This window comes from Ursus arctos, unplaced genomic scaffold (genome assembly GCF_023065955.2).
Source record: "Ursus arctos isolate Adak ecotype North America unplaced genomic scaffold, UrsArc2.0 scaffold_33, whole genome shotgun sequence".
Classification (NCBI taxonomy): Eukaryota; Metazoa; Chordata; class Mammalia; order Carnivora; family Ursidae; genus Ursus; species Ursus arctos.
The window spans coordinates 15900681-15926211 of record NW_026623019.1 but is presented as its reverse complement, the minus strand read 5'-3'; the positions used below and the strand labels follow the sequence as shown (position 1 = coordinate 15926211).

The following is a 25531-nucleotide window of genomic DNA, read 5'->3' as shown; positions in this document are numbered from 1 at the left end:
TGTCTCTATTCTGTTGTTTTTGTTCTTGCATAACTTCCACAGATCTATAAAAGGAACTCGAACGCTCAACTCAATGGATGCAGCAATTCATCGCAAAGTTTAACAAAATCCTGTAATGCAGTCAGGATCAGCCAAGGAACATCGAGTTTAGCTGGCAGTCACGGGTAAAGGCACCCCCATTATAACCCGGCCATATTCCTACTTGCAAAAGTGATTACTACTCGTAACTTTCTCCAAATGCGCCTTCGGACTTTCCTTAGGAAAGAGTTCTCTGGTTGGGGGGCCCACCGAGATGTTCATGCTTTAGCCATTAGATCAATCATTTCCCTTCCTACTCAACAGTAAATTGACATTTGGCTGTATCAAAAGCATGAAAAAATATGTAATATTTCCCTTCAAGGTAGTTTAATAAAAAGGGTTTCATAGTCAGATTTTCACAGAACTAGAGAAAAAAAAATAGTGTCCCCCAAATCGGCTGCATGTTTATACACCACAAACCTATATATTCAAACTCCCTTAACAAAATTTTTGCACATGCCTATCTCCTAAAGATGCATAGTCCCTGATAAATACAAAAATTATTAGCATTAATGATTAAAGAAATGTGTATACATCGCACAAAAGATCAAGATGACGAGAAAAGCTTCTCTACCTTATTAATAAGGCAACTCTCATGGGGTCGCTTTTATGATAGGAGCGTGAAGACACTAGAACTCAGGTCTGCTAAATACCAGTCCAGTGCTTTATCCAGGCCTCTTCTTTTTGGGTCAGTTCCTTTCATCTTTTTTTTTTTTAATTGGTAATAGTTCTTTTCATCTTTATGGAGGAGGGGCAGGTGAGGCGCAAGGTTAGACCATTCATTGCCCACAACTCTACAACCCAATGGTTCTAGCTATTTAAGGGGCATTTACAGTTTAGGGAATATTATTAGGACCCTTTTCAAGCCACAGAATGTTGGAAGTGGCATTTCCGTCAAGACAAAAAATTACCATTAATTAATACACCCCTATGCCCCCCACACACACTTTCTTCCCAACTATAAGGAATAACCAAATACAATATGGTAATGTGGGGACAAAGGCAGTGCCTTAGTGGAATACGGGATCAAGATTCAAGCAATAAATTTTATGGAACTCTGCCATCCTCTCACATCACAAAGCCCTTTATGATAACACTCAAGTAAACCCATCTGGCTGAGTTAATAATTAGTTTAAATCTGTTACAAGTTAATGATGCACGGACAAGTCATTCCGGGTACATGATGATACAGCGAATTTGTGATACAATTTACAGATAATATTTTGCACCGCCTTTCAATTTTCTTTATTTCCTACTCTGATTAGAAAACAAAGTCATTAAAGACTTTGTTAAAGCAGGACCTTCAAATAAGACATATATACCTACTGGCTGAATTCAAAGGGGGAAAAAAAAAAAGCAGTCTCAGGAATCCCATAGGGTTTCAGAAGGACCTCTCAAAGGCTGAGACAGACCCCAGGCCATATCCATATTTTGAGCTGCCTTTGTATTACAAGATAAAGAAATGCTAAAATATGTAGCATATTTATTTAATACAAAAATCTATGCTATTCACTGGATAGTTTCAGAATGCGCAATGCACATTCATTCACAGTGTACTTACTATAAACAGCGTAGTTATGAGACATGAGATGGAAGTTTCCAAGTATATTTCAATTCAACCAGAGCACAAAACTCTACGTACAAGCTCATTGGGAGTTATTTTGTAAATATCAAACCTGGGCACAAATGATCTTCCAGCCCATGTTCCTGGGAGCCTGTCCCTTGGGTAAGATCCTAGAGTTCACTTAAAGGTCTGGTCTGTGCCCACTGCCTTTTGATAACCATTATACCAAAAAAAAAAAGCACAAAATGGGACACTCCATGTAGAAGCTTTCATATGTGTATCTATACAAAGATCGTCCCCCTCTCCGAACACAGACAAACTGTAATTTCGCAAAATCTGACCAGTGAAGCTGGAACCATCAAAATGCAATGGGGTTGAAAATGAGCTAATGATTCACGTGTTTTGATGGTAATGAAAACAGAGAAGGCTGAGGCCAGAGTTGGGGGAAGGGGCAGGTAGAGAATGGATCCCTCAGGGAAAAAGAAGCTCTGAGTGAGCCCTGGGAATCCGCCAACATCTCACGTGCCCAGGAAGAATGGAGTACAGTGGTTGTTCTCAACCCTGGCTCCATATTGAAGAATATTGATGCCCAGACCCCACCTAAGGTCAATTAAAGCTCAGTGAAGGCTCCCAGGTGACTAGAATGTTAGCCAGCGGATGAGAACCACGGAGTCAAGAGGGCTGAGGGTCAGGGAAAGAAAAGGCTACGTAAGAACGGCTCCAGGAATCAGGATTTGGACGACTAAGAAGACAGAACCAGTTCTAGGACAGATTCGGAATGGGAGTGGGAAAGGGTAAGAGGTGTCCAGAGATCTCTTGCTTACTTACCAACAGGGTATAAGGACACAACCCCGGAGAGGAAAGGACATTCAGAGGATTAAAGCTATGGCAAGCTAAATTCAGACGGCGTTCTCCTTCACACTGGGCTGCATGATGTCTCCATCTCCTAGCACTGTACGTATGTAAACGTGTCCTTCTCTTATCATGGGGTAGAGAACAGGTCACAGCTCTGCCTGAACTGTCCCACGGCCTTCCTCTCCCCTCCGAGAAAATCTACTGCTTACTATGCTTGGCCCGCAGAGACCTGCAGGCTCGCTCCTCAAAGTGTGGTCCTCGGGCCAGTGGCCGCAGCGGTTAAGAACTACAAGAGCTTATCAGAACTACAGAACCTCGTTGCCCATCCTGGACTTACTAAAGCAGAATCTGCATTTTAACAAGATCCCCTAGGGACTTACATACACATTAAATTGTGAGAAGCACCAATCTATAGGACTGACCTCTCCAGCCCACCTGCTACCCAACTTGCTCACTCAGCATCATCGGTCTTCCTGCTCTTCCTTCAACATATCAGGCTCTCTCCTGCCCAGGGCCTTTGCACTGGCTGGGTCCACTACCAGAATGGGTTTCCCCCAGATATGTGTAAGGCTCATTTCTCTACCTCACCTTCTCCAGCTTTTACTCATGTCACCTTCTGCATGAAAACTTCCACGCCATTCTGTTTACAACTGAAAAAAAATAAAAAATGTCCAGCCATTCCCCCTTCCCTGCTTTCTGTGCACAGCACTTAGCTGCCAACAGACGTGCTTTCCTTTTCAACTGTTTATCAACAATCTCCCTGGGGTAGATTGCAAAATATGGCCACGTTCTTTGCATCTCTTCCTACAAAGGAGTGAAGTTTATGGCTCCACCTCTTGAAGCTGGGCTCGGTCACGTGGCTTGTTTCGACTTCAGGACCGGTAGTACAGAAGACACAAGCAGAAGTCTGCAAAGGGCTCACGCTGTAAGGACTCCTCTCTCTGGCTGTGGGGCTACCGACCTGTCCCGATGGGAGGAAGCAGCCCAAGCCAGCCTGGGATGGACGGTGGGAGGCGCACGGCCAGTTACCCCCACGATTCAAGGCAGCAGCCGGCAGCAGCCGCTAGGAGCGTGAATGAAGGCATCCAAGACCAAATGGGCCCTGGCTGACCCACCAGTTGACTGAAGAACCTACCAGGCCATTCACAGCCTCACAGCGATCATGATTATTTGCTCTAAGTCACTGGGTTTGGGGTGGTTTGTTTGGAAGCATGCCAGTACACTCGTCCTAGGAGTATTTAAATTCCAAGAAGTAGAGGTTTTTATGCCCAGCTGTATCTGCAGGGCTTAGCAGAGTACTTAGCATAGTGAGGATATTCTGAAATATTTGCACTGAATGTTAAAAGACAGACTGATGGCAAAGGGAACAATGACAAGTGAAGAAAGTAAATGCCAGGGATAGCCTCCATCGCGGAGAGATTAGAAGGCAGGAGGAGAAGGACCTTCTGGGTTCATGACAACCTTGGTCTGTTCTGAGGTGGAGTGAACTAAGTTAAGATTCTGACTACTTGGATAACAGACTATTTGAGAAAAAAAAAAAAAAATCACGTGTTCACATGCAGTGTTTCAAATCTATTCAAAATAGTTCTAGTGTCCTGGTGCTTAACTTGTCTGAGACCGCACAACCATGTGACCTTCGGAATATTTTTCACATTATGCAGCACTTACTCTCCTCGTTTTAAGTTATTCTGATTTTTAACAGCTCGCAAATCGGCGAACCAAATCGCTGCATGTTGCTTCAATTCTGTCCTGCCAAAGAAGAAAAATCTGCTGCTTTGGATTCCTTTCAACAGTTGGAAAATTCAGGCCATAACGTTTTAAATCTCAGATGTTCCCCACTGTGTCCACATCACATAAATCAGGAAGTGCCCAGATACCCACGTTTGTGAAGCCAGTTCTCTCACAACGAAGGCATCAGGGCCAGCGAGCGGAACGGGGCGGCAAATTTAAGTGGGTCTCAATTCTGAAAGCACAGCGTGGCCCTCCGAGAAAGCAGAAGCAAGTGCAATTGACCAGCAGAAAGCACGTTCCCCATTAAACAATCATTCGGGCTACAAAGGTAGCATGTTGTTTTCATTTCACGGGGAAAGATAAAAGACAAACTGCAGTACGCTAAGTTTCTACCTTCTTGGAAAAGAACAAACCTTCCATTTTCTAAAGAGGCTTCCAGGTCCTGAACAGGGACATCTGAACCCACGGAGTGAGTTTCATCCAGAGAGCTGGCGAGGCCAGACACAAGCAACTCAGTGCAATTAAGCTCTGGTACCTTTAGGGTTTCTTTCAGGAAATGCAAATCTCTAAGCAACAGAACTGCATACATACATTTGGAAATACCTAATAGCTGGCTTCTGATTTTTTTTTAACTCATCTAATTATCACTTGCATAATGAGGAAAATGTAGACGAGACCACGGAGGTCTTCCTAGTAAGTCACAGGGTCTTATGCAGAGTATCACTGTATCTTTTTTTCCTCCTTCCCTCACATCCATTAGCCTATACTGTGTGCAAGGCTAAGGAGAAATGCTGTTGTATTTCTGCCTTAGTTGGAATGGGCAAGGTTCCACGGCAGGGAACAAATGAACCCATGCATCTCAGTGCCTTAAAACAACAAAGGCTTGCTTCCAGTTCCTATTACATGTCCATCGTACCCGGGCTGGGAGTGTTGTTCATCAGATCCCATAAGGCCCCTGGCTAATGGTGCATCTACCACCTGGATCTTTGTCGATCACAGCAAATCACGCACATGCTGTTAAAGAATGGACACATGTCACTTCTGCTCACACTTCCAACATTTCGAGTTGGCCAGTGGAGTTACGTGGCCCCCCTTGACACCAAAAATAGGGACATTCGATCCTATCACATGGGTAGGAGGAGAACCAGAAATATTCAGTGGACCATACTCATGTCTCCCGCAGTTTTGATTTATCCCCCACCTTTATTTACTCACAGGCATTTATCCATTTCAGAATAATCTTCTGAGGGCATTTTAATGAGAGAGCGCACTCTTCCAGGCGCCATATGCAAAACAAAGATGAACCAGAAAAAAATCCTGTCTTTAAGGAGATGGCCATCGAGCACGTGCACGCACACATACGTACACCGAATACAAACGAAATATGTCAAATGCCAGGGGAAAGCAGCATGCACATTTTAATGAGAGTTTAAAGAAAGGAGGTTTTAGCCACAGGCAGTTTAACTCTAGGACATACCATCTGAGAAGGGCTTTGCAGAACAAGCACTGCACTTGAGGATGTCCAGGCAGCGGGAATGACATGAGTCGGGCCAGAAGAGTAGGGCATGGCAGTTCATGTGCAAAGAATGGCAAAGTGTTTAGGCTGAATTATGTTTCGAATAGAGGAGGAGGAGAAGGAAGACAAAGAGGGAGAAGTGGTCTTTTCAACCAGACTGGGTGTTGAGAAAATGACTCTGCCTTACGTGGCAAGCTTTGAAGAAGACAATGGGGATGGGGTGGGACTGGTGCAATAGGCCAAACAAGAAGGAACAAGGGGCTTAGCTGCAGACGACCATCCCAGTTGAGAAGCGAGATGAGTGCTACCCTAGAACGGTATACAGCATGAGAACACTGCACTTTCCCATTTCCTTTTCGTCTGACCCAGAAATTACAACTCACCTTTCCCTCTGTCTAGGCCTGAAGGACTGGTCATTTGAAGCGTAGATCTGATCTGAGTGAGGTCTGACAGGGAGACCCATCTCGACTGAGAGACTGGCTTCTGGCCATGTCATCCAAACAAGAGAGTATCCCTTTTATAACGGAGCTAATTCCCAATGGATATTTGCTCTACTTGTCTTGAGTTTGCTTCCTATCTCCAGGGATATTTCTGAAGCCACTCCTTAAGGACTAAGCTGCAGGGCTTAATTTTATGTCTGTTTGTCCCAGAGCATGCGATCTCGCCTCTAGGGCCAATTTAACTCCCTCGTTTTGGTCCATCAAAATGGCCAATCCCGGTGAGCCCTGCCACGAGCCTTTGCCCATCACAAGATTCTACTGCTCCCATTATCCTGAGCTTTAGGACGTTCATATGCACCCGATCGGCTCATTTTTGCTACTTCCCACTGATTCCGCACAAACAGTTAAGTTTGCCTACGATCTGAAATGGTCTCTTAATGACGGACCCATTTTTTTCACCGGGGGGGGAATTTCTGTGCTGTTCTCACCGCTCCAACAGACCCAGGACCTCCATCGCCACCCCCAGGAAGACGATCACAGCCAGCAGGGTCCTCGCGGTTCCCTGGGCTCCATGGAGAAGCAGTCGTAAGATGACCTGAGACTTAGCTCTGAGGGGACAGTGTCACACTCTGTACTCTGACTCTCACACCAAGAATTTTCATGGAAGTCAAAGTCAGAAGGACTGACTCGGGGGCGCCTGGGTGGCACAGCGGTTAAGCGTCTGCCTTCGGCTCAGGGCGTGATCCCGGCGTTATGGGATCGAGTCCCACATCAGGTTCCTCCACTGGGAGCCTGCTTCTTCCTCTCCCACTCCCCCTGCTTGTGTTCCCTCTCTCGCTGGCTGTCTCTATCTCTGTCGAATAAATAAATAAAATCTTTTAAAAAAAAAAAAAAAAGAAGGAATGACTCGGCTGATGACGCCAAGGTCTGAAACCCTTCAAGATAAGGGTTAGGCGAGTTCCCAGGAAGCCCGGGACTTTAGAATCCACACACAAATGACTCATCAATTCTAGCTCACTGTTCTTTACCCATACTCCTTCATAGACAAAACCATACACTGTTAGCCATCTTTAGTGGCTGGGTAGAATTCTTTTGTAATTTTTCTCCAATGTTTGGATTTATTTTTCACTTTATATACATTGCATGTCTATAAAATACTTCAGAATTCAACTGATATTTAATGATTATTTATATAAAATGAGACCATCTAAGAGGCTACAGAATAATTAAATCCCCCAAAAGAGGGGGGGGGGAAAAGAAAGAAAAACGATACTAAGTTCCCTAAGAGAATTTTGGGCCAATTATATCTACATTTTACCTACACTTTCAGAGCAAGGTATAGCAAAGAGGTGACAGCGAGACGTGCCTTCAATTGGGCCTGGGGCGCCTGGGTGGCTCAGTCGCTTAAGCATCTGCCTTTGGCTCAGGTCGTGATCCCAGGGTCCCGGGATCAAGTCCTGCACTGGGCTCTCTGCTCAGCGGGGAACCTACCCCTCCCTCCACCTCTGCCCGCCGCTCTGCCTACTTGTGCTCGCTCTGACAAATAAATAAAATCTTAAAAAAAAAAAAAAAAAGAAGAAGAAGGAGGAGGAGGAGGAGGAGGAGGAGGAGGAGGAGAAGAAGGGATAAATAGGATTTCCAGAAGTGCGACGAGGTCAGATGAATATTCCAGGTGGAAAGATTGGCACAGAAACAGGAAAGCACTGTGTGTAATACCTGGGGAATAATGGGAAGTCCAGTTTGGCTGTGTTAAGGGACAGAACAGGAACGATGATAGAAAATATATCTCAGGACAAGTGGCAGGGGCTTTTAAAAGCCCAGAGAAGAAATCTGCTTGAACACAGTAGGAAATGGGAACTACTGGGGGCTTCGGAACGGGGACACGGCATCACCAAAATAAGCTTTCAGATCATTCTCTCCAACCTCAAGCTCAACCACTCGTTAACCTGACTCCACTGACACCAGCAGCCTTCTGTTCCTGGCGAGCGTTGGTACTGTCTGTCTCCTTGCGGGGACGTGACCCCAACCCAGACCCCCATGTAGTTGGCTCCTTCTTAATAGTCAGGACTCTGCCTCCAGTGTTTCCTCCTCAGTGAGCCTCCCTGACCAGCCCGGTCTACAGAACGCCTCGCCACGCCTACCGCTGTGTTTTGCTTTTCAACCCTACTTATCGTAATTGATATTATTCTATGCATTTCACTACCGGCTTATAGCTTGTCTCCTCCCACTATCGTAGACGCTTCATGTGAGCAGATTCCTTATCAATGACAAATACACTAGCACCGCGCCTATTAGAATGGACGATAAACAATAAGTACTCCGTAACTGTTTTTAACAGCTGTATTGAGACATACTTCACATACTATACATTTCACCTATTTAAAATAAACTGCCCGCTGTTTTTCTATTTCCATAGAGTGACGTGAAAATGACCACAGTGCATTTTAGAGCATTTTTGTCTCACCCCAAAAGAAACCCCATACCCATTACCCTATTCCCGTCAACCCTTCCAGCCCAATGTGACCACTGATCTACCTTCCGTCGCTCTGGATTTGCCTATTCTGGACATTTCATAAAAACAGAACCACACGATCTGTGGCCTTTTCTGACCGGCTCTTTTCACTTAGCACAGTGTTTTCAAGGTTCATTGTTATTGCAAAATAAAATTCTGTTCGCTTTTTTATCCATTCATCAGTTGATAGAATTTGGGTTGTTTCCACTTTTGGGAGCTTTTCTGTGAACAAATGTTTTCACTTCTCTTGGGTATATGGCTAGGGGTGGGATTGCTGGGGCATACAGTAGCTGTTTGACCTTTTGAGGAACCTCCAGACTGTTTTCCAACAGTGACTGTACCACTTTACATTTCTTTTTTTTTTTTTTAAGATTTTATTTATTTATTTGACAGAGAGAGAGGCAGCGAGAGAGGGAACACAGGCAGGGGGAGCGGGAGAGGAAGAAGCAGGCTCCCAGCAGAGCAGGGAGCTTGATGAGGGGCTCGATCCCAGAACGCTGGGATCACGACCTCAGCCAAAGGCAGATCCTTAACCCAGGCGCCCCCCACTTTACACTTCTACCAGTAACGTACGAGGGTTCCGATGACTTCACATCCTTGCCCACACTTGTGATGATCTGTCGTTTTGATTACAGCCATCCGAGTGAGTGTGAACTAGGATCTCACTGTGGTTTTGATTTGCATTTCCCTGATGTTATATATAGTTTCATGTGCTTATTGCCCATTTACATATCTTCCTGGGAGAAATGTCCATTCAGATCCTTTATGCCCATTTGTAATTGGGCTATTTGTCTTTTTATTACTGGGGACATCTTCTGGATCTAACACTCTCAACAGTATGGTTCGCAAATATTTTCTCCCATTGTGTGGTTTGCCTTTTCACTTTCTCGGTCGTGTCCTTCAATAACTATTTTTTAAATAAAGCCATGAATAAAACCAACCCTTGACGACAGAGAAAGTCTCTGACGAGCTCATAAGTGTGTGGCAAATTAGTGCCGGGGTGGGACCTAGAGGGAAACGCAAGTCACCTGTCTTCTGTCTTGAGTTTTGCTTACTGGGTCTCAGAGCATTGTCCAAGCAGCCCAGAAGCAATGACATCATCCTACTATAATTCAAAGAATGTAGCATTTGGTAAATTGGCTCAGGAGCACTAACCAAATAGAAAGATGCCCTACAGTTTAAAAAAAAAAAAAAAGAAAAAAGAAAAGAAAGAAAGAAAGAAAAAACGTTTTGCTGGGAGCTGCGCTGTAATAAATCCTAAGTGGCCTACAATTTAGTTTTCTCTTGAAAAACTCTGAAATTGATGAATGGGGTTGCACACGCAGGAAAAAAAATAGGTATTAGTTAAGTGCAAGTAAGTAGAAGAGGCCCAGGATGAGTATGCAGTAAACTTCTAAACTTAGAGTTCTGGGTATCTGCTTACCCGATTAGAGGCCCTGGAAGGGTCTCCCCTCCCTGCACTGGATTCAAACTAGTGAGCACTGCCCAGTTTTACTTTGGTTGAGAAACGTCAACTAGTAAAAACAAGGTACAAGCCTGGGAACAGTGACATGGGGGGAACTGGGATATTTTTACAGCTGGAAGAGCTTCTCAGAGTAGAGAAATACCAGACCTTAAGTACTTAGTACAAAAATATCAGACCTTAAGTACTTAGTACAAATATAGATATATATGGGGTGTGTGTGTGTGTGTGTGTGTGTGTGTGTGTGTATAGGGAAAGGCAGCAGGGAAGGACTTGCTTTTAATAAATCTTAACTAGTTTCAATGCTGGTATGGGACCCACACTGTAATTTTCCCAAGACAGAGTTAACCTCTTAGGTAATGCATGGATTTAAATAGAAATTTAATGCTTCCTTTGTGATGGTAACCCTAAATTAACAATCAGATTACGCAGGAATGCAAACAAGATTAATCTAATATTACAGAGAGCAATCTAAAAATATCACATATTAAATAGAGAGCAATCTATAAGTAATTTTTAAAACACATTTGAAAATATATGTCTATTACTAGAGGGCCGTAAAGTTCAGACTAAGAATAAATAAAAGACATGTTCAGAACACAGCTTCATTAACAGGGCAGAATACACGACATGTGACTAAGATATAGGTATAATCATTTGTTATAACGGAAGCGGGCTACAGGACAACTTAAGGCAGAGGCAAACATAAAATGTAACAAAGTATATACCATCTTCAAACCATCCTTAAATATTATTTCCGGTTTCACATTCTCTGTTTACACTCTTCCCTCTATAGTCAGTGTTCAATGCAATCTTCAGTTTTAAAAATCAAATACAGGAAGACACATGTGGGAGTTGAAAGCAATCACCCACGTGTCTGTCTTCATCCCTTAAGCTGATACAGGACCTCCACTGCAAATAAGAGCACACAGATGGGTAAAGGAGACATAATACCCGAATTTATCCAAGGGGAATTGCTGTGTGGGGCCAACCTCAGGTTTCCCTGCCTGGTGAGTATGCCCGGCAAGATGGCTTTGAATCCTCATCTTATGCAAACTGCTAAGCCTCCCGATATCCCACTTTCTTTTTTTTTTTTTTTTTTTAAAGATTTTATTTATTTATTTGACAGAGAGAGAGAGACAGCCAGCGAGAGAGGGAACACAAGCAGAGGGAGTGGGAAAGGAAGAAGCAGGTTCCCAGCAGAGAAGCCTGATGTGGGGCTCGATCCCATAACGCCGGGATCACGCCCTGAGCCAAAGGCAGACACTTAAGGACTGCGCCACCCAGGCGCCCCATCGATATCGCACATTCTTGACTCTGTCTAACCCACTGGCCTTCACCGGTTCTCTCCCTGATGGGCTCACCAGCATGTCCACACCTGGAACCCTGTCATGACGCAGAACAACTCTAACTTGGAGCTTACAAACATGAAGAAACGCGCGCGCACACACACACACACACACACACACCCTCAGGAATGCCTCCATCCGGGTTTCCACTTTTTCCACAAAGGTCAGACTGGCCCTCCATTTTTATTTTGTCCTCACAGCTCCTACACCTGCCTCGTTCCTTTGACCCACCAGGCCTGTTTTGGCCCCTCCACCCTCCTCAAAGCCTGGACACTGTCATTTCAGAGGTGCCAGCCCTCCTACTCAAGAGCCCTTCCATTTGTTCCTCCCCCGACTCTCAGCTTCCTCCGGCAGATCTCTTCCCTTCCCTCCCACCCTGGCAAATGCTAACTCCCTGTTTTGACCTGTTCCGATCTCAGGTTTCTGAGCCCTAGTGACAAAAGCCCAAAACGATACGCATCGGTTCATTTGTTCACTAACAGTCAACCACTACTTTCTGAGCCATAACTGAGTACAAGCAGCAAATACTCTCGTTGCGATTTGGCTATTCCGCTCTTCTTTTCAGAGTCCTTTGCCACTGTATCTCTTTTTTTGAGTATAGTTGAGACGTGATGTTACATGAATTTCAGGTGTACAGCGCAGGGATTTGACTAGTCTGTTATTCTACGCTCGTTACAAGGGTAGGCTACCACCTGTCGCCATGCAGCGCTGTCACAGTACCACTGATGCTATTCCCCATGCTGTGCCGTTCACCCCCAGGACTCACTCAGTCCATCACTGGAAGCCTGTACCTCCCGCTCCCCACACCCCCGCCCCTCTGGCAACCATCAGCTTGTTCTCTGTGTTTATAAGTCGGCTTCTGCTTGCTTGTTTATTCATTGGTGTTTTTTTCATTCCATATATGAGGGAATCATATGGTATTTGTCTTTCTCAGCCGGACTTATTTCACTTAGCGTGATACCCTCTGCGTCCAACCCTGTTATCACAAATGCCACGATCTCATCATTTTTTATAGCTCCTTACCAGAATCTCCTTAACACGCATCAATCCACTGGGGCACCTGGACACCAGTTTCACCCAGCTCTCCCAGTCTCTGCAGGTGGCCTTCCCCTCACAAGTGACTCATGAGATTGAGCTAGTGGACACACGTTCCTTTCCCCCTCAACCCGAACTCCCCTGCGTCTCCAATCACCCTTCGTCCCTCCTTAGTTTCACCGCACAAGTGAAAGCTCCTCTTGCCTTCCAAACCTATGTCCCTCTTGTAACGCTTCCTATCGCAGGTGCACGCTGTGCTCGGCCTGGGGACACAAGCAAGAGCCGGGCATGGCTCTGGCTCCCAGCTAGGGAAAAGCTGTGCAGTTACACACACACACACATGCACACACACAAATACGCAAACAATTAGGGTCACCACATCATTCCTCTTCCGAACTCAGACATGTCTGGAAGGAAAAGGGGATAGTAAACATCCTTCAAGGAGGTGCTGCATAAACCAGGACTCTCCCGGGCAGAACAGGGTGTACAGTCACACTCATGATAACGTAGCAGGGTATCTCCAAGTATGCGGCCATTAAAATTTGTCTAAAATTATTTCGTAACCCTGAAAAGGCTCACAATATAATGTGAAGTGAAAACAGGATGAAACCTCTTATAGAAACTGAGTGTCACTTGGTTAAAGGTACAAAACCAGATAGAACAGCGGACACCCACTGGGTGTGCAGTATGTGCCCGCACGACTGTTAACGACCTTTAGCTAATCCTCTCAATGATTCTAGGAGGGAAACACTCTCGGATCTTTTTCACACATGAAGAAACTGAGGCACAGAGAGCTTAAGATGCTTGCCTACGGTCCCCCAGCTCAGAAGGAGCAGTGGGAGGATTCAAACCCTTTTGGCTCTAGACTTGCCATCCTAGCTGCCCCAGGGCATCCATGAGACAGACAGGGCGAGAACATAGGTAGGTAGGCAGATGTGTAATAAGAAGCTTCTGTTCTCATTTCCTCTCCTGTCCCACATCCTCATTATTCAACCGAGCTCTGGCACCAAGATCGCGGTCACCCTCCTCACCACCAAATCTTTACACCACATTTCAGTCCCCATACGCCAGACTCTCTCTACAGCTCTTCTCCGTAGTGCACACCCTAGAGAGGGAACACCCATTCTCGTGGCTTCCTTCTGGGCCTCTGTAACTCTTCAATACTCCCTTTCTCCTTTTACCTTCAGTGGAGACATTCCCCTAAGGCTCTCCCCTCCACCCTGCACTCCTCATGCTGCGTCGCTCAGCAACCCTATGGTATCTGCGTGCCCCTCTCTCGGGCAACAACACTACGCCCGAACCTATCCTTCTGCTCTCAAAGCACTCCTGCAGGCTGCCCCGAGCCCATGAATCAGAGTCCACCATCCTCCTGGTCTCGTGGCCATAAACTTGAAAGTTACCTTCACCTTCTCCCTCCTCCTCATTCTCCACCTCCACTTAGTTCCCGAGCCACACTGAATGCACCTCTACAAGAATCCAAAGCTGTCCTCTTCCCATTGTCTCAGCCTCTATTACCCATAACCTTTGCCAACACAAGAGCCTCTGTGCCTCGTCCGGCTCATTACACACGCTGAGCCCAGCAGATACCGCCCAGGCGTGGTTGACCCATTCTGTGCAGCCCATAACCCCATTCAGATGGGTCTTGCGTTGAGTGACAGCTATGAGTATGTCACTCAATGTCCTACCTCCTGGAGAGCAGAGAACATCGTATGTATTACATGGCGGACTCTCATGTTGGTGGACTCCGTAGTCGCTGCCTCTTCGTTCTCAGGGAACTTCAATAGAACTCCTCATCCTACATGACCAACTTGAAACTTCCTAGCCCAAGCATCTAAGGGCTTCCATAAACCATCTGTAGTCGGAAGTTTTCATGTCCCGCAACTGCTTTCCCTCATTCCCCAACAACAGCACCCCCTTTTCCCTTGGGGAACTTGTCCCTCCCCAGTTACGTGGGTTGCCCATCAATGGCCAACGTCTCTCTCACTTCTGGGGTGAACATGGGACCCAAGGTGACTCACCCACATAGGGCCATCCCCGTGGACAGAGTCTAGGAGTAGAGGACCCTATCAGGAAGAAGTGGAGTCTTTCTCAGGGGTGAATTTCAACAGCAGGTAAGGGGGGGTGCTAAGGATCACAGGAGCTTTGCTGTCTTGGGGAAAGGGCCCGTGTGAGAATAAAGCTAATACAGGGAAACAGAGAAATCCCTGATTAGCACTTCCGCTGGGCTTTCAGCAGGATGGACTCACAATCACCTCTTAAAAACTCTTGGATCTAGAAGGGTTTCAGAATTCAGAACTGCCCTGATGAGAAACCTACAACAGGGCCCATACTGCAGTGTATTAATACACTTCAACCCGCCTCAAGGACACCATCCTCGTAATCAAACCCATTACTGTATTTCTGCAACAACGACGAAAAGTAATGCCCTAATGAATGCCAGTTTAGATCAGGACAGGTCTTGCCATGAAGAAAGTACACATCGGTAAGCCCTGTTTGCTCCAAGGGTTTAGCTTCTGTTTTCAGAACCACACCTAAAGGCCTGTGATCTGTTTAAAGCAACAGTCCCTGTTTCCTGATCTGATTGTTAGTTTTATTTCAGAAGCAGGAGATTGGGTTTTCAGCACTTGCACCTAGAAGAGTCCCATCTGTATTCCTATATTCCTATATTTCAATTTTATTTTCCATTACTCCTCCACGCGTACTCGCATCTGAGTCAAACGCAAAGGACAGCATAGGGAATATAGTCAGTAATGCTGTAATAACGTCGTCGGCTGACAGATGGTGACCACACTTACCAGGGTGACCACTGAGTCACGTAGAGAATTGTGGAATGAATATGTCGTACCTCTGAAACTACTATAGCATTGTATGTTAATTATACTTCAATGAAAAAAAAAAAAAAAAGACCATGTTTTGACTCTTTTGCATTCCCCGTGCTGTCTATGCCTTATAAACAAAGCTGCCCAGCCTAGAGATGGGGACCCTTAGCTGGTTGATTTTCTAGTCTGTTCTCCCAGCCCTATACCTCTGTCCGTGGCTCGCAGGGAAAAAGTATATAGCTACCACTGTCCTCTAAAGGGAGGGTCAGGAACAACACTGACCCCATCCCCTTTCAGCCCCCCCCGACCCCCAGGGGCAAGCACAAGCATCCAGAAAATCACAAGGGGCTCCGCTACAGAAATCTGAATTCACCACGGCATTCTCTTTTTTTCTTTCCAGCGGCCTTTGCATCTCCTTGGGGCCCCTGCAGATCCTGTGATGCTTCCTCATCTTCTCTTCTTTATATATTCGTGTTCATTATTAGACACTTGATTTCTCAGCAACCCCGAAAGGTGGCTCGAGCAGGTATTAGGGTCCCCTCTTTGAAAAATGAGGCCAGGAGGGTTGAGTTGGTTAATGAGAGAAAAAGCCTTCAAACTTGCTGACTCCTACTCTCATTTTCTTCCTGGTCTCATTTCCCTGCAGGGATTAACCCACACTGAAGAGTTTATCGGCACGGATTGTCCTTTCTTGCTACCTTTAGATGTAGACCTCTAGTGTGTTGAAACTCGGAAGAAAACTGCCTGAGCAATTTCACTCTAATTATGTGCATATTTAACTTCGGTAAAAATAAAAATTAACAGATATATACATGTGGATATACACACGTCCATAAAGCTTCATACTATCCTCTCGCATGCACGAAGGTCTGTAAGCATTCCTCTTTCCCCTCCAGGAAGCCAAAGCCTTCTCTGTCATCAAATCCAACCTAAATTAGCCAAGCGATAAAGTCTCAAGGCACAGCAATGCCTGGAGATGCTTCAGCCTTGGGGAAAACCCAGACACTGTTGCACATAACCGGAACAGACAAGACAAATACCCCTCCCTGCCCAGGGGATGTTTCTGGGTCAGGAATCCCTCCCTTAACCAAAGAGTCAGACTTCACTGGCCATTTTCCCAGCACACTACCCTGCTTCTCTGGCTGACCTTTAAGGTTAGGACCTCTGGATAGAAGCTCATGAAAGACAGAGATAAGGCAAATTCAGCTGCCTTTGGGTGCACAAAAATGCAGTTTTTCATTTGCAATAGGCCCCGAAAATCCCAGGGGCCACATACAAGCCATTCCTGGCCTATGAGGCTAATGCAAAAGATCCACCATCATCAGGCCAAGCTCTCTGAATTGCCTTCCCCCCCCCCCCCCCAGTCAAGGTTCTCCTGCTCATGAGAACGGAGCGTGTGAGAGCCGCTAGCGGAGGTCAGGGCTGAGGTTCTTGGGCGTGAAGAGCTGCCTGCACAAAGCCAGATGGATCCCATGTCAATTTCTTTTGCTATTTACAATGTGTCTAAAAACTCAACTAGGGGAGCACAGTCCACTCCCATTCAGCCCGGCAGTCTCGCCATGTCCCTGCTTGCAATGCCATCCATAAGCGCCGAGAACGCAACGGCCACTGTTGATCAACGAAATTTCCATCATCCCACATTACCCGCAGGTCAGAATTAGTCCGTAGAGTGGGAGGCCTTTGGCAGATCTCTGAACAAAGTTCTCCCTGCTAAAGATCTCTGGGAAATGCTGCTTCTAACTTCCCTCATACAAACTACATTAAAACGTAAACTCAAATACGATCTAACATAACGTACCAAGGTAAGATGCTTTCTAAAATAATCAGTCCTCAGATCTTTTTCTTCCCTATCTTCCGTCTCCAGCGGGCTTATCCTATAATATTTAATGGCCTACAACAAGGATCAACCAGGGAGGAAGGCACCGCCGTGGGAAATCAGCCAGAATTGTTTAGAGTCCAACAGAAACTATTTTTAAAGTATTTTATATTGTTAGTTGAAATGGAAAACCGTTTTCCCTGTCTACAAAGCTCTGATTTAGCTCTTTTTACTCAGCCGTTAAAAATTTATTTTCCTGATCTTCACATTTTGCATCTCCCATTTAAAAAAAAGGTCTTCCTTTCTCCCTATCTAAATAAAGTTGGAATCTCATTTATTTCAGATTCAGATTCGACAAACCTTTTGCTGCAAGCCTAACTATGTGCTGAGCAATGCAGAGTCAACTCAGCCTATTATCTAGACATTTATCATTTTACAGACGGAGGAACAGGGGCTCCATTAAGTTCACTGACTTTCTTGCTTTCAAAGACCTTGCAAGGGGCATCCCTGGATGTCTCTGCTTCCAATGGGAACCCCAGGTAAAATATTTCCCCAGTATTGCTTGCATCTGGCTTTAGCCTTCTGGAATCTTGCTCAAGATAAGTTACATGGTTTGAGGAGAGCTTTACACTACTGGTTATCTCAGCCTGGGATCCAGGATTACATGCAATTCACGGAAGGATAAATACAGCTCTTGCACATTGCAAACAACCTTCAGGAGGGACCTTCTCCCTGAATTCAAAGAACCAGAAATCTAGCCCCCTGGTCTGCAGAGTTAGTCCAAACGAAAGTTCACAATTAACATGATGCCAGGTCTTCATTCCTTTCTGTCATTGCTACCCTCTGACCACTACACTGTTAGTTCACAGAGTCAGAGCAGCCCATTGGGAAGGGGCACCAAGGCCTCCCTTCCACCTGCGTGAGGCCAACAGGCAGGGAGTACCAGAGCCTCGGAGGGCTGGCACTCGGGGCCTGCAGGGCAAGAAAGACAGAGCATTCTACAATTGTCACTCGTACCAAGCAAAACGTGATACGCCCCCACGTGAGGACGACTACTACTACTGATTATGGCATCATTTCAGATTTTCAAGGCACAGCGATTCACAAATACTAACATTATGCGGAAAACCTACCAAAACATAATGCTATCTCTGTAGCCAACAGCAAGCTAAGCGTCATTCTTCTTCCCTTCCAGGAAGTCGAGCACGTCCTTCTTGCCTGTTTGCTTGCCTGCGCTCGTGTTTCTCCACACATCCTATTTTTCATGAACTCAAGAGGCACACCTACTCTCTCTCTGCAGAAATCTCGAGGCCAGACATTTTACCTCTGGTGGTTGTAAGTGCTAAGACGCTACAGAAAACATCACACAGAAATTCTGAGTAGTCAGAACCGTACCTTTATGGTGGTGAAAAATTCACTACCTTATCTCCCGAAAAGATTACACTAAGATATCAGAACCACCACCAAGATATTGAATGACGTCGGTCACAATAACACGTCTCAGTTCCAATTTGTGACCCATGAGGTGGGACCCCAAGCCCAAATGGGTAAAACCAGAACATTCCAGAGACGTTCGCAAATTAGTCACTGCCCTCAATGGAACCACCACTGGTTTACTGATGGAAAGAAAGAATAACAAACGGAGGTCTGAAGTGTTAAAAGGTCAGAGCAGTAAAGGAAGACTAAGATATACGTTTGGCCCTTACAGTGCATCGACAGAGCACGTGTGAACTCAATTTACCACCCCACCGACTTAGCATAGGGTTACTCCCCTTTGATCTACAGAGCAAATGCTTCACACTGTAAGACTCGCTGACCTTGTTACACTGATTATAGCATCAGTTCAAGGGGTCCTCTGTAACCTTTGAAAGCACTAAAGTTCTTCACTGGCATTGCAAAAACCACAATAAATAGTGTTTGGGGTCATCTGCATGGAAGGTTTTTTCACGTTACTTCTTAGATGAAAAGCCACGACTCTTCATTAGAAGGCCCCCTATAAATACAGTCAGGTGAAGTCACAGGACAATGCGGGGTCTACTCGTTCAAAGTGGGTTCAGGGACAGAATCTCCTCCCTCACTCTGCCGAGTTCTGCAATATCTAAGTTCTATTTAATGAGTTCATGAAAAAACAGGTATTTCTGCCCTTGCGAGTCATGAAGCTTCTTAGAGACAAGAAGTCCAGGTCTGTTTGAACTAAGTATCTGAATGAATACTGAATGTCTGTTCCCAGTCTACTGAGCCACTACATCAGAATTCAAGAAATTAGAGCTGTTACTTTCTGCCTCCTTCTTCCTGTGGGATGGGGGGCTACCCTAAAAGGCGGGCTTCATGCAGGAGGAGGCCTGGGCCAGAGAGTCCTAGGTCTGAATCATGGTTTGGCCACCGTCTAGCTGGTGATCCTGTGCAGGTCAGCTTCTCCAGGGTCTTGGGTTTTCCAATTTGCTGAATGTGGGGGGAGAACCACCCCAAATGGTCATTTAGCAGATTACCAAAAAATGTGTGTGTTCAGGAACTTATTTTCTAACTATGTCTCATATATGGGAGATGCTCCGTGTTAGCTGAACCTCAGAGATGCAGCTCTAGAAAGATTATTAACAAGGCTACATGCATTGTTGGGGTTCCCAATTACATTCCAGGGTCACACCCAGCACCCAACTTTAAGCTCATGCAAAAGGAGGAAGAGACTCTTGTTTTCTTCTGAGGAAATAAGAAGCTAGTAGAATCCTAACCAACCATCAGAATGGAACTCTCCTGAAGATGACAGGCACTCAGGCACCCAAATCTGGCTGGCTGGTTTCCCTGATTTCCTTCCGGGGGTGTGTGTTAGATACACACCTTGCTCTGTGTGTGTGTGTGTGTGTGTGTGTGTGTGTGTGTAGGGGCCGTGTGTTAGATACACACCTTGGTGTGTGTGTGTGTGTGTGTGTGTGTGTAGGGGCCGTGGTGGGGGTGGATAAGGCCTTGCCTCTTGCCCTGGTTTCAGCCCTCCACAGGACTGACTTCTCAGGAACACATCCTCCCTCTGGACCCGCAAAGCCCCAAACCTCAGGCTCCTGCTCCTTTGAACACCGCCCCCCCCCCCCCAGCAGCTCTGCCTGCTCGCTCAGTGCCGCAGACCCCAGGCCGCTGAAGGTCCCAGGGCTCCAGGGCTCTCTCGTTCCTGGACGTGGAGTGCGACGGCATCAGAAACCGTCTGTGCTCTATTGGCCCCGCTGCACCAGCAGCACCTTCCTCTCCCTTCACTCTGGCAGAGCACGCAGGGCACGTGCATCCGGAGCAGTCCCCAAAGCCGGGCTGCTGCGAAGGTGCCCCACCACCCTCGCCTCCCACCGTCCCGCAGAGTCAGGCCAGGGTCTGGCCAGAGCCCCCTCCTCCAGCCAGGACTGGAGAAGTGAGTGAAAAGGGGTGTGAGTCCGGGGTGGGAATGATCTGGTCACTTTCTGGGACCCGGGTACACAGCCCTCTCCAGTCCCATTTCTCGCAGGAAAGAGAGCGAGGAAGCCAACACCGTCTAGCTCGGAAGCACCTCCAGATCTGTTGCGCTTCCCATCATCCCCATAACACCATTTAATTCATTGTTCCCCAGCCGGGCAGCTCTGCCGAAAGCCCGGGAGCGGCACCCCGCACAAACCCGGCTGCCCGGCTGCGGGTCCGAACTCTCGCCCCACGGCGCCGCCTCTGGGCCCCGCACGTCCCTATCCGCGGGGAGGCTTGCGGTTCTCCCAGAGCACAACCCAGTCAGCGGGGCTTGGAAGTTTCCCACCTCCTTTTTCGACCCCGCTCCGAGAGCCCCCCACGCGGATCCCCCGAGAGAGACGAGGAAGCCGGGAGGTCTCTCCCCAGATCTGCGCTCACGCCGGGTCCGGCCCTCTCTTCCCCTCCCTCTGCTTCCCTCCTCCCGGCGCCTCCAGCGCCCAGCGGTTCTCTCCCCCAAGGGCAGCAAACTACTTTCCGGGCTAGATTCAGGTCTGAGCAGGAAAGGCTTTCCCTTCCTCGCCTTCTCCTTACCCTGGATCTCAGAAACCGCAAGGAGCACGCTCACCTCCCTCCTACCCCCCCAAAAGAGCTCAGGCTACCAGTGCTCCCCTACTTTCCGGGTCAAAAGATCCGTTCGAGTCTGAAACCACCACGGGGGTATGCATACTCTGGATTTTTCCAGAGACCCTACCTGTCCCTCGTGGCTTGAAAAAAAACAAAACAAAACAAAACAAGTAAACAAAACCAACCCCGGTAACTTTGTGGAGTGAGTGTGTGTGTGTGTGAGTGTGTGTGTGTGTGTGTGTGTGTATGAAAGAGAAGGAAAATCGCTCAAGAGTTAGGGCAACAGCTGCAAGAGCACATCTGGAAGAGGGGGAAGGGGGTTGACAAGGAGGGGGCAAGAAGCGAGAGGTCGCGGGGCCCTCCCCCTGCCCCGGCAAATTCAGGGCCAAGGACTGGGCCAGCCTGTCGTTACCTGTCCCATGTTGATGAATCCGTACTTGCTGGCGATGCGGTTGGCCTCCGGGAAACCGCCGGCGATTTTGACTGCCCAGTGGTTGGTGTAGACTCGCGTCCGGCACACGGGGAGCAGGCAGCCCCCGAGCAGCGCCAGCACACACAGCAGGTCCAGGCGTCCCGGGCAGCAGCAGCGGCTCCCCCAGCCCATGGCCCCGGCGCCTCTCTGCCTCCCTCGCCCGCTCGCTGACTCCGCGCTCGAGCGGCGCGCACAACTAACTTCTCCGGCCTGGGCCGCCCCGGCGCGCAGCCCCCGGCCGCCGCGGCGCGCAGCCCTGGGCGATCCGCAGGAGGCGGCGAGCCCCGGCTGGGAGCAAACGGCGAGCCTCGCGCCGGCTCCTAGACCATCCCTGGGGCTGCGGGGACCTGTGCTCCCTGCCCTCCGGCCCGCAGGGCGATCGGCGGGGACTCCCCGGCTCGGGCGCAGGAGGCTGCGGAGTGGGGCGGGCGCCCTCCTGCAGTTGGGTCTCGCCGGCTCGGCTCCCGACTCTCAGACTCGCCCTCGCTCCTCCCCGGGCCCCGGAGCGCAGCGGAGGCGGCGGTGCAGACAGCGGCCGGGCGCCCCCTCTGCTGGCCCGGGCTCCGAGCGCTCGCTAGCTAGCTCCCTGCGTTCCCTCCGGCTCCGAGCAGCGCGCGGGGAGTGTGAGTGGCAATGGCAGCAGCGCCTGCTCTGCATAAATGACTCCCCCGCCCCCCCAACACCCCTCCTCTCCTCCTCTCAGCCCCCTCCTCCTCTCCCTCCTCCGCCCGCCGGAGAGCGGCCGCAGCCAGGCAGCAACCAGGTCCTAGCGCCGCCGGGTTCTCCGGGCTGTAACCTCCTAGGGTCCCGGGCGGCAAAAGCGAGTCTTTCCAAAGGGCTGGAAGGAGAGCTCCAGGCGTCGCGGCTCGGCCCCCTTGTCTTCCTTTCCTCCTTGGATTTGAATCGATTTACCGCGCCTTCCCGACAGACTAAGGAGATCTACGCGTTGGTGCGAGTCAAGCGCCCCGAAGATTCATTCATCCTAGCTCTGAACCTCCTTAAACAACGAAGCATTTAGGAAGGTCACTCGCGTGTCAATTGCCGAACAAATAATCCGAGATTTTCACTTCGTTAATTCTTCATGCTTTTCAGCAACTGTTTATTTTACACACTCTGCTCCCGGGAGAAACTACCGCACAGGACCGTAAGGCGCATCGACTCTTAAAAGCCAACCACGGTGGCTCCAAAGCCAAGTCTGTTGCTCGCTGACTTTCGAAATCTGTGCATCTGATACGAGGCAACGCCACGGGAGAGTAAAATTCCAGTCGCAGAATTGAGGAAAGATGTTTCTATGAATATTTGGTATGACCGTGGATGGAGACGTTGGGCCAAGGGAATAACTTCATTCATTCGTTCCACTGACTCTGATGAGGGCAGCTTTTTCTCCACCAAGGAAAAAGTTTTCCAAGTTTTCCGAGCGCGGCCCTGTAGCAGTGAGAGACTTCAATATAAAAAGGACCACAGAGGAAGTTCAGATGAAATATGGGCCTGCCCGGCTTCATTACTGTCTCCAGCTCTGTGACTGCAGTGGGCAGGAGTGAGCTTGGATTAACCCCGTTTCTGCTGAACAACCTCCCTGCCTCTTTTGGAGGCAATAGGATGATTTCTCGTGAAAATGTATCCTTTATGTAATAACTCAATTGGTCTCTGAAGTATTTACCGTACCCCTAACTCCCACCCGCCCCCCTTCCCCTCCTTTTCCCAACCCCTCCCATCTTTCTTCTTAAGCATTGATTGGTTAAATGAATTTGAGATTAATTAACCAATCACGTCTCTAGCTTTGGGTAATGATTCTTTTATCTGCCTAGGGCTTCACTTTTCTCCCTTCCCCCCACAGCTGAACCATATCGGCAAACTCAAAAGTCATAAATTTAAAGTTCATAAAATTCATAAAGTGAGATTCATAACTCAAGTTACCGCGCTTTAGGACATGTTACACATCGCATAAGGTATGCCATGTTATCTAATCTTGAAACCAAACTCACCAAATAACATCATCCCCCTCCTTAACTGAAGAAGTGGAAGGTCAGAAAAGCTCAGTCATTTGCAGAAGGACATATAGTTTATTCTGTTCATTGGAGTGATTTGGCCCGTCTCTTGAGCACCTAGAGCTTGCCAGGCATTGTGCTAGACATTGGAGAAAGAGGAGGAGGGAGAGGAAATGGAGCACAGAGGATTAGTGGAATTCAGGCTCTGAATAACTCTAGATGTGGTTTATTACTATTGTTGTCATGGTTATTTACAGGCGGAAAAGCCTAAGCACTATGCCTGGGCTTTCAAGTTTCAGTACAGTCTTGCTACCGGCCAGTCCCTCTGTACACACCACTTCTTCCATTCCCAGTCTGGAGTCCAGAAAGTTTACAATCTATTAGATCACTGTTCACTGCCACCCCGGCCACCTGCATGCATCCACAGGACATTGGATTCTTCCAGAAGCCGCTGGGTTTTGGATGAGGTGGGAAGAGCTCACTCAAAATCCAAATCTCAATGTACATCAGTCATCCCTTCAGAACTGGGGACATTAGCTGTCAGAGGGTAGGGAGAGCCTGTCTGGGGATGAGCCACAGGAGGGTCCCCTCCCCCCCCAGGACCACACAAGGTACTCTATGAGTCAAGCCTGGAGCATGGCCTGTGGTTTTCTCTGGGACTCTGGGGCCATTACTGTTTAGAACCGCAAAGAAGGCACAAAATACTTCTCTTTGAAAGCCATGTTGCCTCTGGGCTTCAACTTCTGAATGAAATGAAGAGGGAATCCCTGCACCTGGTATCCTGAGGCCTGGAGGTTGCTTCCTAAGATTAGCAAAACTACTCATTGATATATTTTTTTTCTCCATGGTGTCTTTCCCTTTTTCTTTCCGACGAACACGCTTGCCTTCCATGAGCATGCCCTGCTTGGCACGCACACACAGTGTTCACTGCGTTGAACATGAGAGAGAATTGGAAAATGAGGTAGGAAACAGGCAAACCACTTTTCTGCTTTGTAAACCAATCCCTGGGCCAGCATTTGAGCTTGCTCAAAGGGTATATTCTTTCGTTTGGACGCATATGTATTTGGAAGGGAAAATCCTAGCTCTGTTCAAGAAATAAACAAGATCTGGGACCCCAGACATCTATCAGCTCAAACACGTGAACGTAGCTTCATTCATCTTCCTGTCCATCACTTTTGTAGCTCCCTTCGCTAAGTTCCCTTAGGAAGAGTGTGATTCTTAAACTTCCGGGAGACCAAAGAAGTCCCTCTGTGATGAATGCGAAGGCTCTGGGATCTGCCTTTCATGAACTCATTAGCCTCCTTGATGAGAGCCAGTTGGCCACAATGAAGCTTCCAGATAAGGATCAGGAGTTACAGCAAAAAAAAAAAAAAAAAAAAAAAAAAAAAAAAAAAAAAACCTCTTCTTTCAGGACGTTAAGCTTTGCTGGTTCTCAGGGTCAGCTCTGCTCTCAATGCCTCAATAGCCAAAGGACAAGGAACGAGTAGAATAGAAGCAGTTAGTGCAAAACCATCCCTAACTTTGGAAAAGCAGCTAAATCCAAGATTGGCGCAAATGCTTCCTTTTTGTATGCGAGGAGTAGCTCTGCAAATTTGACCTCGACTCTTCCTCCTGAACGTGCCATATGGCAGGAAATCAGGCAGTTTTAAGTTTTACTCTGCCTTATACTTAGCAACCTATTACTTGATAATGAGGCCCCACTAGTGTTTGGCCTCTCTGCCAAGGTCCCTCACAGCTTTAAAGGAAAATTTCCGTGAAAGGCAATGAACAGAAATCCAGGCAGTTTCGTAGGAGAGGTGAACCAGAGCCCTGCAAGGATTCATCTTGAAACGCTATGAACGAGAATTATTCTG

The 25531-nt window shown here is 47.5% G+C and overlaps 1 protein-coding gene across 2 annotated transcripts in view; it reads right to left on the bottom strand.

The window, feature by feature from the left end:
• The window catches only part of PCSK5 (proprotein convertase subtilisin/kexin type 5), a 451769-nt gene extending 429439 nt beyond the window's left edge, over positions 1–22330 (bottom strand). For both annotated transcript variants that reach the window (XM_026518823.4, XM_026518825.4), the window contains exon 1: positions 21631–22330. In XM_026518823.4, coding sequence (XP_026374608.1) covers positions 21631–21822 — 192 coding nt within the window. In that variant the 5' untranslated portion in view covers positions 21823–22330. The remainder of the gene's footprint in view (positions 1–21630) is intronic.
• Positions 22331–25531: the final 3201 nt, after the last annotated feature.